Consider the following 17,441-nt stretch of genomic DNA (forward strand, 5'->3'; position numbering starts at 1 on the left):
GAGTCTCAGGTTTTAATGCAGCTGCATAATCCTGAGCCAGACACTTAATTCCCTACCTCACCTTTCTCACTTGTTAATAACAGTTATTATTCTATAGGGTCTTAGTAGGATATCTGTTGGGCATCTACCATGTCCTCACAGGGACTCTGTGGGTTAGGTTGGTAAAGGTAGATTTTTACAAATAAGAGAAAACTCATAAAGATCAAATAACCCCTGATAGGTTACACTCTAATAATGACAAAACTGGTTTTAAACTCAGGTTGCTCTGATTCCCACGCTCATGTTCATTTCACAAACAAAGGGAAATTAGATAAGATGATTTTCAAGATCCCTTCTGGTTCTAAACTATGATTTTCTGCTATTAATGTTTTCCTGTTGATTCAGGGGATACAGTTTTGTTGTTGTTGTTTACTTCTTTGTCTTTAGCTCTTTTGGCAAAACTTTCTGATCATGACTAATAGCTGATTTAAAAAAATTAAATAGTCTTTGAAATGAGAGGTTATTTTAATTCTAAAATATAAGAATGATGTGCCACAATTATAGAAAATTTTTCTCAAGTCAGATAAATGTATTTGAACATCATATTAGCAGCAGTAAGTATGGAATTAGATTTAAAAAGTAGACGAGTGAATAGGATATTAGGCCTTACATTGAGGAAATATTGATTTCTTTCTGCGTATTAATTAAGTTCTTTCCTGGATTATATTTGCTGTTTTAATTTTCTTAAGGTCAACCTTATTGTTTATAGTTTCCCATGATATTTTTGTTACTTTACTAAAGAGGTCACTATAAAAATTTTATAATACAATTTTGAAAGGAAAATTTTGTATACAAGTTCAAGATACTTACTGGTAGTTTATTTTGGGTTTGAAGCATGAGATGTAAAGATTAATTGCTTCCTAGATAAAGTCCAGACTGACCTACTAACTTGGCTAAATTATTGCAGAATTGCTGGTGTTGCCTGTCTAAAGTAGTCTAAAGAATATTTTGATACATGTATTAAGTCCCTCTGACAGCTCTGTATAACAATATAAATTTCAGAAAACAAGCAAGGAAAATGAATGTACTCATTGTTTTCTTATGTGGCTGTGATAAATAGAACTCTTAACTTCTATTATGTGTCAAACTCAAGTGTGAATATTAATATATTGGTTGATGTATACATTGGTGCTTGTGTTTATCAGATCACAAATTTGGCCCAATCTGAAGGGATGGAAAAATGCTTCTACTGCTTCAATTAATGTTACACATTGTGTTCAACCCTCAGGTGCATTTTTTTGTAAAAAGAGTTATATATACCTTAGAACTTAAGAAAAAAATAAAATTTGTACCATTTCTACAATTATACTTATTGTAAAGGAATTTTAAAAGCAATCCGAGCCAGGAAATTTTGACTTGTGTTTTGCTTTTCTGAGGTTAGCATTTTGTTATATTATTTGCTTGTATTATTATAAACATTCCCCCTCCCTCAAACAAATTTGTGTTAAACAAAAGTTAAATTAGATATTTATACTAGTTAGTGTTTGGATTATTTTTCTAATGCAGTAATATTTCAATATTTGTTTACTTGGATGGTAATTTCAAACATAATCTGGCTCACTTTGTTCATTTTACCTATTATCAAAAAATGTTTAGAGCTGATTTTAATGTGAATCCTAAGAGTCATATGTGTATATTTATCTGTGTGTGTATTGCCTGTTGTGTCTTAAATTCACCATAAATTCAGTAGGGGAAGAAAATTTTTTCTTAATTATATACTTTCCTGTGCCTGACACATAATAGGTGTTAAATAAGTGCTTAATGAATGACTATAGCTTATTGATCAATACTGCCTCCCACTTGCATTAGAGGAAATATAGATGCTGGGCATATATACTATTTTAATTGATAATACCTTTCATAAGATAAACTTATTAACTTGCCAGTATCAGTCATGAACCTGTTAATAAGAAGTTGCATCCCAGAAAGTTAATGACAGTGCGTTAGTGAGATTTTAAAAAGTTTTTCAGCCTCAACATGCTTGGCATTCCTTTCTTTGATGTTGAAATATTGAACCGTATCTAATCTAAATTCTATGCTCAAGGCAAGGGATCTAACTGTAGTAGGTGGTTTTCCTGGTGTAATATCAGAGTAAAGAATGTTTTCATGATAATAGTAAAGAAAAATCACTGACATAAGAATATAAATACATTCTTCTACTATTAAGAAATGTTAGCAAGGCAATGAAAAGAGAACCAGTAGTGTTTATCGTATCAATTAATAGATAAACTTTAAGTATAACATACTATATTTAGAAAAATGATGCCATGGTTGCTAGTATTTGCTTATGTGGCTGATTTTTCAAAAGTATTAATTATATTTATGTATCATTTTCTACTATACTTTAAGATGTAAACTTTCAAAGAGTAGATAATAGGGGAGAAGGGTGTATAAAAAGAATGACAATGAGATAAGTGCAATTATAGAAGAATATATTTTTCATTAAAATAATGAATTCTGGGGGTCAAAGTGAGGAGAACTCTCTTAATTACTCCTTCTATTGATACCATGTGTAAAAATACATACTTCTCTGAAGATAAAAACTTTTACTGTTTATATTTTTCTCACTATTTGTTTGTAGATTAGTTTTGTTTCTGCCTGTAACCACAACTTGCTCTTATAAAACTTGTTGCCTAACCAATTGTTCAGAAAACCAGTTCTCTTGTATTAGCTCACAGGTTAGTCATTCTGTAGCCATTTTTTTCCCTAGAGACTTAGATGCTGGGCAGTATGTCTTCATATCATTGTGCATTTTTAAAAATTAAGTTATTGCTCTCATCTATTCTTGTACACCTGGCTCATTAGAGTTGTGATGTGATGAGCATTGGATCTAAGTTATCTGATAGACTATATTTTAGGACCTCATTGTTAGTGATTCCCCTTGCTAATAGATTTTCAGTAAGACTTATAAGTTGTTAGTCACCACAAGAAATAATTTTTTTTAAATATATTTTATTGATTTTTTACAGAGAGGAAGGGAGAGAGATAGAGAGTTAGAAACATCGATGAGAGAGAAACATTGATCAGCCACCTCCTGCACATCCCCTACTGGGGATGTGCCCGCAACCCAGGTACATGCCCTTGACCGGAATCGAACCTGGGACCTTTCAGTCCGCAGACTGACGCTCTATCCACTGAGCCAAACCGGTTTCGGCCACAAGAAATAATTTTTATAGAAAAGGAAAGGTGTTGCTTAGCTGAAATTACATGAAGATTTAGTATATTGCAGTGAAAATATATTTAATACATTGAAATTAATTCTGAAATTTTGGATGACAAATAGTTATTTTCTTAGCTATCATGGTTGACTAGCTAACCTTTTCAGCGAACTTACTAGTTAACTTTCTGACATAAAGCATAAAATACTTCCTTTTTTGTAAACTTAACATAGATATAGGCTGATCTCAGTTCTAAAATGTTTCTATCTCACAGGTATAAAACAGATAAAAAAGGCTTTTTTAGTCATACTATTAAAAAATTTAAATTTCTGCATAACGTTTTAAACATCTGTATTTTAGCCAAGACTTCCAGAAATAGGAATGTGAGAATGATTTCATTTGCTGTGTTCATATGTAGATTAGGATGAAAATAGTATAGTAGATCACAATTTTCATTAACAGTATCTCAGAGAATATTAAAAATCATTCATTTTTATTCGATTAATTTGAAATCTAGTTAGAGACTTGGTTGACTAGCTTTGCTTGGCAAATTGTTTCTTCACAGTTCAAATTAACATGGTAAACAAGATATTAGAGGAAATTATTTAAATACTTAAGAAAATAAAGTCTTCTTGAGTACTTATACATTCTCACTTAAAGGATAAGCTAATTAAAAAAACATTACTAAGTGAGAATCATGGTAGATAGGAATTCTCATGGTAGTGAGAACTGGGAGGTAGTAGAAAGTTTTCTCAATGTATATTTTATATATCTTCTTGATTTTTAAACCTTATAAATATTTTGCCTATTCAAAAATGAAACATGAATATACTTACCTACATATAAACATACATTTGTGGGGATCATGTTTCCTGTAACTTTATAGGAATCATGTAACCCCAAGATCATTCTTTGAATATACAAAATTAATATATGTATTTGTTCTTTAAAGAGCCTAAGTTTTGAGACAGTGTCCCTGGTTTATTAAAGTTGGTCTGTGTCTTCAACCGAGTAGACTTAATTTGAAAAGGAAAGTGCAGCTAGAGATAGGAAATGATTTCAATTGAAGTCAAGGCATAAACTATGACTGGTAGGTAGACCATTTATTCTCTGACAAGCTAGATACCACTGGTTTTAGAGGTATTCATTTTACAATTAGTTTCTTCAGATAGCCCAGAAGGGGTAGAGGAAAGAGGAAGGTCGACTTTTTTTTTTTTTTTTTAATCCTGAGTTTCTCTGAGACCTCTAATAAAAGGGTTTATGGGTCCATTCCTAACGGTTGGATTTTCTTAGAGTAGGGGTTTTCTTTTTTAAAGGAACTTCCCTTTGAAGTAAGCTAATTTTTTATTTAGAAAACTAACTTCTTCTGGATACACATGTGTATTGTTTCTGAAGATTGGGATTAATTCAAGAGCTGAGTAGAAGATTTTTAAAAAAGATAATATACTAGAATATAATTTCCAAGAGGAGATCCTAGATGTATGTTTTTATAAAATTTTAGATTATTTCATTTATGTTACAAAGTAAAAGGCATTATACAACTTAATATCTTAGTTATAAAGGTAAACATTTATTTTTTAAATTATGATGCTACTTTATACAGTATTCAGAATTATTTCCTAGCAAAAGTCATTTATTACCATAGCAGAGAACATTAAAATGTAATAAGTCTAAATAGTATTTCTTTTTTCTGAAGAATTTCTAAGTACTTAAATAACTACAGGCACACAGTTTACTTGTAATAAAGAATGTTAATGGGGAGGGTAGGAGTTAATTAACTAGACCCTTAATAATGGGCCTTTCTAGTCCAAGGAATCTTATAATTGCCTCTGAAGCTAGTTGTGTAGCAAGTTGCAAGATGAAATATCTAAATTTGTGTAGTAGTCATTTTAAGAAAAAGGTTGTCTTCAGGCAAACTTTGGAACCTTTATTATGTAAAATGCCTTTTTAATGATAAGCAATACATATTGTCAAAATAATTTTGGAGATAGAAGTTCAGTGCCTCCTATTTATATAAGATTAAATTAACAATAAGGCTAAGACTCTCCTATGAGCACAGTTTTTACTCCCTTTGGAGAAATTAACCTTTAGGCAAACTTTATACACTTAGTAGTATTTTGTTAATCTTAAAAATATATTCCTATGATTACTAAGGATTATTGAAGTGTGTGGTAATTTTCTTGAAAACTGTTTGAAACGAATGAAATGGAAAAGCATAGGTGATATTTTCATTAAATCTTAATATAAGAAGTATACATGTTGAAAAATAACTTAGTGCATATTTTCTGCAAATGTTATATGTTCCAAACTGGTGTACTTTATTGTAAATCCCCCAAAGGATATTTAATATTCCTCTCTTAGGGATTGCCCATTTTGTACCATTCAGCTACTTGCAAAATCTGGTCAGTCTGTGCCAGGACTGCAATAGGATAAGTTAGTGAAAATAGCCTGTTTGGCTTCTGCTGGGAGGACCCGATGAAAATATGTTCCATTTTCAAAATGTTTCTGAAAGGACTTATTTGTGGAAACGATGCTTGCCCTTTCAAACTCTTCAAAAAGGCAGGTTTTACAAAATGCAAAAATAATCTCCTGAAAGTTTGAAAGGGTAGAGGGGGCTGCCGTGTGGGGGCGGTCTCTTTTGCTGCCCACATCCTCCCTCTGCTCGGTGCGTTGTGTGCTCACGGGTTCCCTGGAGCGGATCACCATATAATTGATGTGCAGTCTGCATTGCTGAATCCTGGACTGCACCATTCTGTGTTCAAGGGAAGATGTAATCTGATCCCTCTGCCGCTGAGGGAGGAATCTGTTCAGTCAAGGCTTTGACAGGGCATAGTCTCCTCCAATAATCTTCTCGGTTCTCTCTCATTATTCCCTCGAGTTCTCCTCAGTCAAGCTGCATGTATGTATGTGTGTCCCGAGGAGCGGTTTGCTACTGAGCTGCATTTGCCTGTACTGTGGAGTTTTGTTGCCGGTTCTGCTCCCTAATCTTCCTTTTCTGACGTGCCCGAGCATGTCCACATTAGAATCTGTGACATACCTACCTGAAAAAGGTTTATATTGTCAGAGACTGCCAAGCAGCCGGACACACGGGGGCACAGAATCACTGAAGGGGAAAAATACAGAAAACATGGGTTTCTACGGCACGCTAAAAATGATTTTTTACAAAGTAAGTAATCTGTTTTCTTCCTGTGTTGTATGAGTGTGTGTGTGTGTGTGTGTGTGTGTGTGTGTGTGTGTGTGTGCCTGCCTGAGAAGGAAAATCTGTATCATCAGAGATGGCTGCAGTATCCTCTAATTTTGGTGGGTGGCTGGATGTCTGGTAGTCTGTTTTATACTGTGAATGTAAGCAAATAAGGGAAAGACGTGAGCTGTAAAAAAGCTTGAAATGAAAAGAAAATGGATATTGGAATCTGGGAATTTTTCACTAAAAATATATTCAGACTTTAGAAATGTGGCTCCGTTAAATGCTGACCTGGAAATACTCTACCCTTAGTTGGCGTTTAGTGAACCTCTTGCCTTTAATTTTTCCACACCTTAGATCTATATATTTTTTCTTTTTTCTTTAGTTGACTCTTTTAAAATGCAGAATTGCTAGGATATTGGGGATTTATATTTAAAGAGATCATATTTACTTTCTGTACCCCTTAAAAATTCCAGTATTAATTTTTGGTTCTAAACTCAGTATTTTTCAGTAAACAATATAATATTTATTTAAAAGACTTCTATAGTCATACAGGAACTGCTTTATTTTATAAAATATTCTAAAGATAAAAACCATTTCTCTGGTTCCTTTGATATGTATAGTGGGCATTTTTATTAATTGAAGGTTTTCTAAGATGGGAAATAAAGTTTGCTTTTAGTGGCAAATGGCATTTGCACCAATGTATTTACAAGATATCTAGGGAAGTTCTGAAAGCAGTATTCCAAACTTAATTAGAATTCATATCAAAGTTTTTCATAATAATTTTGAAAATAAGAATCTGTGGAAGTTATTTTTTTAAAAAAAACAACAAACTAGAATTTTAAGGTAATCTGTACTTACTGACCTTCCTGATGGATACATTTTGGGTGTATATGTACGTGTCTATAATTTATATCCATGCAAGCACGTGGCTACCTATATAGTAAATCTTTTATACTTATTTTTTATTTTATTAAAATTAGTTGAAGAAAGAAAATAATGGTTTTTGAGAGGAAGCACATTAAAACAATGTAATGAGTACAGAAAGTTCTCCAGGGTTGAAATGAGACCACATTCATTTATTTCCAGCCGGTATTTCATGAACTAAGGTATACATTGTAGAGGAGCTTATACTCTCACCTCTAGCCCCTAATATTGTAAGATTGTCCCTGTGTTTTGCAAGACTTTCTTCATGATGATAAAAACATAGTCTTTATTATTCAGAGTGTGGTTCAGAAAGGTTTTTAGAGTCATGTTGGTCCTCTTTAGTATTTACAGTGTAGCATAATGTGTTATGATGTCCCCACGTGAGGCGATAGGTAAGAAAATAAGGCTGCTGCAAAGCAAGGGTTTTCACCTTATTATGCAAGTAAGAGCTAGCTATCGCTCTGGGGTTTTTCTCCTTGTAATTTTCAGTAATATTACTATTAATTAGCAGACACACATCTGAGAGGGGTTGTTGAAATACAAAAGTTGAATCCTATCACATTTTATTTCCTGGTTTTATAATAGATGTATAGTTTGATTAGCTAAGTTAACCGATAGTGAAACATAAAAAATAAATATTTCAGTATTGACAAAATGCAATTCTGAATACATTTACAGTATTACATAAATATAGCATAATGAAATACGTTAAAGCTATAAATGTTGGATATACCTTACAAAGATGGGTAACTCATTCTTTTTAAGTCTTTTTGTTGTTGCTTTTTAAATTAAAATGTTTGTCTTGTGTATCTGTCCATAGAACTATATTCTGTATGAATATTAGTTGATGGCTTTTCCCCACCTTTATTATAAGATCTCCAGATTTCTCTTATTTTGGACATACTTTTTTTTGCTGTCCTCATTGCCCATATTCATTGTTTTATGTCTTATTATTACTTTTCAAGATCATTTTATTTGCATTGCTCTCTTTACCTTTTATAATATGTGTTTTAAATTTAGTTACTGTTACTTTCATTCTGAAATTTTGAATTGTGCTTATTTTATCTTTCTTAAAATATGTTTTTAAAGGAAAATGAACATCAGTAAGAAAGGCATGTTAAATATTGTTCTTTTCTGTGTGGATTAACATGACATTTCCCTCTATGTTGGTTCTTAAACTGGAAAACATGAAAGGTATATTGCTCTTAAGACATATATATGATGGATATCTATTTTTAAATCCTGATACACTGTTCTCTGGACAAAATATTAGGTGTAAAATTCACTTTTCCAGTCTTGTAAAGAGTAGAAAAAAGTAGAACTAATAGAAGAAACTGTGAAACATTTATTTTCTATAATATTTAACTATTCCTAATTAACATTGTAGCATATAAACATTTAAGATATTTATTAAAATTTGTTAGTTGGACTGGTGATTTAAAAAGAAACATATCTTATTTGTTTTACCTTATAGATGAAAAGAAAGTTGGACCATGGTTCTGAGGTCCGCTCGTTTTCTTTGGGAAAGAAACCATGCAAAGTCTCAGAATATACAAGGTAATAATTAAGTATAAATAATAGATTCTCTCATGATTCTCGTGTTTCTTTAAAGAATTGATGATTATAAAAGCATTTCTTTCCATTTATCCTCATAGAATTATAATGTCACTAGTATTGTTGACTATTTAACACATTTTGAGATCACTGAAAATTGGGAAATACCTTATTTTAAATAAGGAGAAAAATGTTTTCCACTATAGCTTTATATTTTTTTTACAAATACATTGAAGTAAGACACAAGCAGAAGTTCTCTTGTCAACAGAATTTTTAAATGACAATTTTCCAGGGATTCTAAAAAGTAAACCCAAAAATATAAATATGAGCAAATGTATCTTGTTACTATAGCAACAACTGTTCTAGGGAGTATATTTATATATGCAAAATACAAGATACATTTATTGGCAGTGAAATAAGCCTCACAATTACTAACTAAATCATATTTCACGAAATTACTGTGTTAGAAATCCCCTTTTATTTGCTTGGTAGGTCTTGTGTTTTTAGCACATACATTTCTACACCAGGAGAATAGTTTCCATAACAACTAAATACAATTGTAGGCTTGTTTCCTGCACCATTCCATCATTTTTGGATTTTGCATCAGTATAAAACTTCCCACTCTCACACTAATTAGGCTAAGTTAAGCACAATATCTATTACCTAGTCAATTAAAAATGGCTTTGGATGTCACTTTGAGTGTAGTATTTTAAAATTTAAATGAGAAAAGAATCTTAAAAACTTTTTTTTGTCCTTTTTTTTCATAATTGTCAGTTCTTCAGATAACTGAAAGTTAGCTATAGAAACCATAAGAACTCATGATGGTGACATTTCTTTTTCCCTAAATATTTTTATTTAGAGTTATTTTTATTCTATAAGCTGCAGTAAAATTAACTTTGCTCAAACATAAGTTTTTGTGATTGAACATTGTTACAGGTTGCATCTTTCTTTTTTCAGAGAAAACAGCTTATACTTTTATTTAATTCAGTTGCAGAATATATTTCTTTCAAAAGCTTCTTTGTGAAGTTTAGAAATGATAATAATTAGAATAGTTTTATATACAAAAAATGCAAGGATGATACAGAAAAGAAAAATAAAGCTCTCTCTTAGTTTATCAGGAAATGCTTTTAGTATCATTTTCTCATGTTAACTGTCCCCTTCCCTTTACTTAACCCTTTGCCTTTTGACAATTTGACTGCATTTTGGTATTTCCACCAGAGGGTGTGGAGTGATATAGAGATAAACTACTCACTTCATTTTTGCTTTTTCCTTCTAGTCTTGGTAAAGTATTTCTTGGATGAGAAAGTTGAGTGTAATGTTAAAATGTGCTATTTTTTTTTTTAAATGTAGATTCCAGATAATCATATAATTTTTGTTCTTTTATTAATATGGTTGATACCAGGACAAAGGTATTAAATTGTTCAGTTATTTTTAAGGCAGCTTATAAATGAATGCTGACTTTTTACTGCAGAACACATTTTAGTTAAATATGTCTTTAGTTGTTTATTTTTATATTGCGAAAGCACCTGAAAAGATGAAAGTTTTATTTTTAGCTTTTTCACATATAATATTATTAAAGCAAGCCAAACAGCATACCCTGTCTTTTTGGAAATGTCGTCAGTATATATTTGATATTTTTAAAATTTTTGACAGATTTTCTAGTAATAAGATGAAAAAATTTTCCATCATTTTTATTAGAAAATGTAAGTTATAATCACTATTTTAAAATTGTTTCATTTCAGAGAAGAAAATAGAGCATGTCTTTGAAATTTGATAGAAGAAAAAATAGATTTAATTGTTGAATGTTAGAAATTGTCATAGATGTATAATGTTAATAGTAATTTTTCTGTAGAATCTAGTGCCTGCGATACATTTTTTTAAAACAAAATAATGAAATTGTTGGCTGGAAAAGCATTGAGGGGAGATGTTTTATTAGTAATTTATCAGAGCTTGATATTCAACTATTAGGGTACAATTTAGATATTCTTTGGATTTAAAACACTATTATTATAGCTCAATAAATTGAAGATTTATTGTACAAATGTAACTACTTAACTAAATCTTTCTTCTTCTTTTTAACTATCTCTACGAGATGTTTAGTACTTACCATGAGTTTAAATAATTTAGTTATTAACATTAGAAAGTAAAGTTTAATATATTAAAAACAGTTATCACTGTATTTTTTTCTAATTAGTCATTTTCAGGAGAGTTGGACAACTTTGGAGATTGATAATCTAGTTTTAATTCCTCATTTTACTAGTTAATAATAGAATTGAATTTCAGGTGTTTTAAAAACTGGCTCAAAGTTTATTGGATAAAACTGTTTGGATCATTTAATTTTGCATATAATATGTTTTCAACACTTACCTGTTTTGAGTAAATACATTTCTAATCAAGGTTTGCTCCTGTCAAATATTATTTAAACTAAGCTTTATAAATTACAAAAATGAAAGTGAAATAGACAAATGTTATAAACCATTTAGAAGGCATCTGGGGCAAACTCAGGGAACGTTGTGACTAGTGAAATGTCCAAAACATTTGAACATACTATTTCTACATTTGAATTTTTTAAAGTATTTGTAAGTTTCACACCCCTTTTTGTATACAAAATTTTAACTTTTATTTAATGATGTCACTAAAGACCAGTCAAAAGAGAAGTGGAACCTGTATCTTATAGGAAATACTTTAACATTACTTGTATATATCAACAACTTATAGTTTTGCCGTAGAGATTCTGTCATTTGGTTGCAATTAGCATTGTTGGGATAATAACAGGTGGTTATGTAGGAGGGAGGAAACTTACTCTAAGAATAGAAGAATAGATTTTATGTATCCTTGCTCTATGAGAATAAGCAAATAAAAATAATAATTTGATTAATGTTTGAAATATGCCAGATCAGCCCTAGCTGGTTTGGCTCAGTAGATAGAGCATAGGTCTGTGGACAGAGGGGTCCCGGGTTCGATTCTGGTCAAGGGCACATGCCCCAGGTTGCAGGCTTAACCTCCAGTGGGGAGCATGCAAGAGGCAATCAATCAATGATTCTCTCTCATCATTGATGTTTCTATCTCTCTCTCCCTCTCCTTTCCTCTCTGAAATCAATAAAAATATATTTTTTAAAAAAGAAATATGCCAGATCATCATTCTTATTAAATTTGAGCCTGATATTCTTAATAAATACCTGTCTTTACTTTTACCCTTATATTTTTTATAGTACCACTGGGCTTGTACCATGTTCAGCAACACCAACAACTTTTGGAGATCTGAGAGCAGCCAATGGCCAAGGGCAACAACGTCGCCGAATTACATCTGTCCAACCACCTACAGGCCTCCAGGAATGGCTGAAAATGTTTCAGGTGACATGTCTAACACAGTACTTGAAATGCTTCACTTAATTGCTGCAAAAATATAAGAGATTATTCAGCCATGAAAAGGAATTGTTACAGGCTACACCTTAGATGAACCTTGAAAACATTATGCTAAGTCAAAGAAGCCAGACACAGAAAGCCACATATTGTATGTTATATTCCAGAACAGGCAAATTCATAGAAACAGAGAGTAGATTGAGTGATTAATAGGCCATGGTGGGAGGGAAGGTAGAAAGTAGACTAACTGCTAATTGCGCAGGTTTCTTTTGGGGTGATGGGAGTATTCTGGAATTGGATAGTAGTAATGGTTGCATAGTAAGATGGCTGTGCTGGGAACCACTGAAGTGTACATTTAAAATAGTGGATTTTATGTTAGTGAAGAATATCTCAGTTTAAAAATGCTATTAAAATAGGGAAGCTCATTTTAATTTTTAAGTGAATTAGTGAGGAGAGTCCAGTGCTTATTTTATGGAGGTGTGCATTCCCCTTCCTTTATTCCTTTTTAGGTAATAAGACCTTTCTTCCTTCTCCTCCTTATGTTTGGGTTTCTGGGATCACTAAATGTATTTGTGTTCTAAACTGCATTGCTTGAAAGTTAAGCATTTAGGAGTAATGTGAAGAACTCCGCTAATTAATCACTGGTGGTAACTTACCACGTGTGTTCCTCTACCTTGTAGCCTCTGAGAGTTGATGCAGCTTCTTTTCACTATGCCATGCTTGTGTGTGCCTCACTGAGCTCAAACTCTGATTACTACATTTTAGTAGCATTTAAATTCTTCGAAAGCTTACCGGGATAATTAGCTACAACCAAACCTTGAAAATTATGAATTTTATAACTCATGATAGTGATATTAAATTGATTTCTCTCTTCTTCCAGTGAGATTATGCTTATAAATGGCATATTTAGCAAAATAGCTGGCATGGATTAAACACTTGCGTAATTATTCTTTTAGATAGTAAATAATATAAATTACATTAAATGAAGTTATCTGTGATATTGGCCACCATTCTAATGTAAAATGAATATATTTTCTTACCTAGCTTGATTGGTGGTATTTTATGAATGCATAAGGGAATAATGGTTAAAAAGAGGATACTTTATTTGACATTTCAGATTTTTAAGATGTCCATTTATGTAAATCCTAATATTTTAAATACCTGGGCAAAAACTAAATAAATGTCCCAAATTTTTTTCTTCAATAGCTAGAAAACTCACTTGAAGCAATGATGCTTTCAAATAGATTTTAAAAAATTGTTTCTTACCCTTCAGATGATTTCAGAGAAAATAGGATAACCCCCAATTCAACCACCCCACCCACCCCCGCTTGATGGTAACGGAAAGGTTAGAGCAGTGGTTCTTGACAGGGAGCAGATTTTCCCATGGCTGAAACAAATTCAGTTGTTACAACTGTAGGCATGGGGGAGGGCGGGCAGGAGGTTGCTGGCATCTAGTGGGTAGAAGGAATTTAAGGATCAGCCCCCCACAGCAGAGTTATCCCTCCCTAAATGTCGATATTGCTGAGGTTGAGAATCTATGATTAGAGGAATGAAAAATGTATTTTATTGTTTTAACAATATTATGAACCACTACAATTATAAAGAATTGTGGTGTGTGGTTTTTTTTGTTTTTGTTTTTCATTTCTGTAGTTATTTAGTGATTAAATTTATCTTCCCCCAAGGTTTATCCTCCCTGCTCCTCCCAGGATCGTGATTTAAAATTTTTTTAAATTAATTTTTTTCATATGCATACCCTCAGAGTTTGATTTTTTTTTGTTGTTGCACCCTTTTCAAAAGAAAGTTATCCATCAATAAGAGGTGAAAATAGAACTCAGACATTAATATAATCTTATAGAAATACTTTAAAGACTTTTACTGTCTCTGATTAACTGACAAAATGGGAATATGGGTGTGTGTGGTTATACCTGCACACATGCAATGTGAGCAACACAGCACTTGAGAGCAGGCAAAAACTGATTTCATCAGATTTTTATAAGTAACAACATGATCAAAAATTATCATCATTGTAGACAGCTTCCAAATAGTTATTTTATATGAAGAGCTTTATTTCTTACGAGAAGGAAGTCCACAGTGAGATTTAAAATGAATATGGGCACATTTTTTCCAATATTCCAAAATATTCTTTGCTAGCCATTTAGGTCTCCCCTCCCTAATTTTTAATGGAACTTTCTCAAATACTGGTCTGTATACTAGGGAACATTTGTGCATTATTTTGCGATGAGGCTGTTTTAGGAAGTCCTTTGTACAGTGTTTGCTTGTTTAGATAGCTCAGGCTTTACTTAATGAAATGTCCACATTACCACATACTGTATGTCAGCAGATCTGAGATACAATCAATTGTTAGATGCATCGTAACTTCAAAAATGTTAATATTTTTTTAAAAAGCTTGTTTCTTAGAATTAATGAGACTCAGTAAACTAAAGAATATTAGATTAGCTTTTGTTCAGTAAAAAGGCCCATTTGATCGCTTTTTATATGAGAAGTAGATGCAGTGAAGAAAACTTGTTCTTAGTTCATAGGAATAACATGTAGAATTGTCCCTGTAGATATCGTACTATTTTATTTTCAGATAAATATTCTGTAGCAAAGATATCCACTAGCAACAAAAGGTCAGCTAGACAGATAGATCAGGACCTTTCTGTCTCTGACACACCCAGGGCCTCATTGTCATTCACTGCCCTTTATTTTCAAGGCTGATGCCAAAGTAACTAGAAATGAATCACTTGCCTAAGGACTTACAGTGCTTTAATGCCTAACTTGCAGAGAGATACAATTTCATAGTAAGGTGGGGGAGTCATGAGTTGACCTATGTTGGATAGTTGAGGGATAATTAGACTGGCATGATATCTACAGACATGCTGTGGGGGCATTTAATGATGACTTTTTCTGTTGCATAACAAGTAAAATGGGAGAGTTTGTCCCCTCCCTGTTCCGTTATTGCTCCTACGGCAGTGATACAGCATTGTTTTGGTCCAGTTCCATCTATTCTGACAAAGTACTCTGTACTCAATTTATAAATTGAATGAGAACAAATGACACACCATTTTGGATAAAGGGAAATTGAAACAGAATGCCACTGCAAAATAGCAGTGCAAATTAAAAACAAAACAAAAAACCTCAGATATTTTGTACTGTTTGAATTTTCAGTAGCCATTGATTCTGCTTGCTTTGGCAACCAGATTGATGCTTTACAATATTAATTTTGGGGAAAAGAAAAAAAATTGTGTTGTTGTTTATGTCATTTGGGTATTAATAAATGGTTTTTCACTTGAAAATTTTAGCCTAGGTAAAGACACCAATAATGTCATCATTCTCTTATGTTCAAATTTCTATTCAGAGGCATCTGAAAAATTTACACTAGATAAAGACACCAATAACATTAACATTCTCTTATGTTGAAATTTATATTCAAAGGCATCCTGATAGAATGAGAAGCACATATGATTTAGAAGAAAAGCTCTTAGTACAAATTCTGGCTCTGCCTCTTAATAACTGAGTCATTTTGTTGATATTATATAACCACTCTTGCCTTTATTTTTATCCTCTGAAAAATAGATATAACACTAAAAATTGTCAAAAGGGAGAAAACATGTAAATGTGCTTAAGCTGTACTTGGAAATGCAGTGGAGAGTCAATAAAGATTAGTTTCCTCTCTTGGTCAAGAAATGGCCTTTGTGAGCCTCAGCTTTCTCAGGTCTAAATGGGGCTGTTAACACTCTCTTCACAGGGATGCCATTGACTTAACATCAGTAGCATTATTTTAATCAAAGTATATTTGCATTGCATTAAAACTGTAAATGTACTTTGAAAATACATGTTATACTAAAAATACTGTTAAAATGATAAAGTAGAAAACACTTCTGTGTTTTGAAATTAAAAGTAGAGTAAAAGCTACTCTATTGAAGGATTTAATCAAGTTTCATAGTAACATTTAGAACTTGTACATACATTTTCTAACTTATTTATTTAGATCTTTTTTAAAGTCAACAAAATACTAAAGCAGGAAATGAATTCAGTATTGCTTTGCAATTGTACTTGAAACAGTATGATCAAGAAACCTTGTGTGAGGAGGAGTTAAAAAGTCCAGAGAAGAATAAAGGAGAAATATTGTGTGTAACATTTTGTAAAATTTCGTATAAAAAAATAGGATTAAGCTGATTCTTGGTATTTTCAGAAAACAAAATCTGGATCATATTCTTTGAGTCAGAGTTTGGTGTAAGTTGAAGTTAACAATTAGAACTGACCTGCAGTAGAATGGGAAATAGTAAGCACTCCACTCCGAGAACTGGAAACATACTGATAACCATCTGCTGGGCGAACTAGCAAAGGGAGTTCACTCCAGTGCTGTCCAAAGTCATAAAATATATATCTGATTGGATACTAAGGATCACCCAGGTGTTATTAGTTGGTTTCACTGCTGGTGTGTGAATCCTCTGCATCAATCCTGGATGAATTGTTTATTTAAAACATAAAATGTCCTCAGCCTCACCTTGACCACTGATCAGACTCTTTGATGATGGGTTGTAGGACTCTATGATTCTTGCATTCCTCAACCAACATTTGGGAACCACTGGTCTGGACCAAGCCCCTCATTATACAGGTGGGGTCTCTGGGACTCAGACTAATTATGAGACTTCCAAGTGGTTCCATAGTAAGTTTGCTGGTGAAACCCAGGCCCCTGATTATAGTTCAGTGCTCCTTCAATTCTTCTCTACTACCTGTATTCTCTAATTACCTGAAATAAAATATCACTTTCATGGAGAATTTTCAAGTCGGCATTTGCATTGTAGTCCATAAATTAAATTTTGTGTCTCGTAAATGTTTCTGAATTTGGAATGTTTTTCCTGTCCCCTCTACTATGTTTCCACGTAACTTTACCATGAAAGATCAAAGGGAGATATTTTTTCTTTTTCAGGATAACTACTTTTCAGAACAGAAATAAAATAATTATTATCAGAATTATCCAACACTTTTGCAGATAAAGAAACTTTCCTAAGGCTGCAGAGATTAAATGGTAACCTAATTAGTGGCAGTGTCTCCTCCCAAAGTTGAATTTTCTAGGCCCCCAATTCACTATTCCTCATTAAAGGTTGGTGTGGTTATTTTATTTTAATATAGTTATTAACTGCAGGGTTTTCAAATTAATACGTATTTCCCCTTTCTGCTAAACCATATATGTATACAAAACTTGCACCCAG

The 17,441-nt window shown here is 32.3% G+C and overlaps 1 protein-coding gene across 3 annotated transcripts in view; it reads left to right on the forward strand.

Annotated features, from left to right (window-relative positions):
• FBXW7 (F-box and WD repeat domain containing 7) overlaps nt 1-17,441 on the forward strand; it is a 175,057-nt gene that overhangs the window by 137,101 nt on the left and 20,515 nt on the right. For 2 of the 3 annotated variants that reach the window (XM_081091975.1, XM_081091977.1), the window contains 2 exons: nt 8,780-8,862; nt 12,072-12,213. In XM_081091975.1, the coding sequence (XP_080948101.1) occupies nt 8,780-8,862; nt 12,072-12,213 (225 nt within the window). Of the gene's footprint in view, nt 1-5,574; nt 6,364-8,779; nt 8,863-12,071; nt 12,214-17,441 lie in introns of those variants that run through there. The other variant, XM_081091976.1, reaches the window with a different exon arrangement.

Source organism: Myotis nattereri (assembly GCF_964212035.1).
Source record: "Myotis nattereri genome assembly, chromosome: 5".
In the NCBI taxonomy this organism is placed as follows: domain Eukaryota; kingdom Metazoa; phylum Chordata; class Mammalia; order Chiroptera; family Vespertilionidae; genus Myotis; species Myotis nattereri.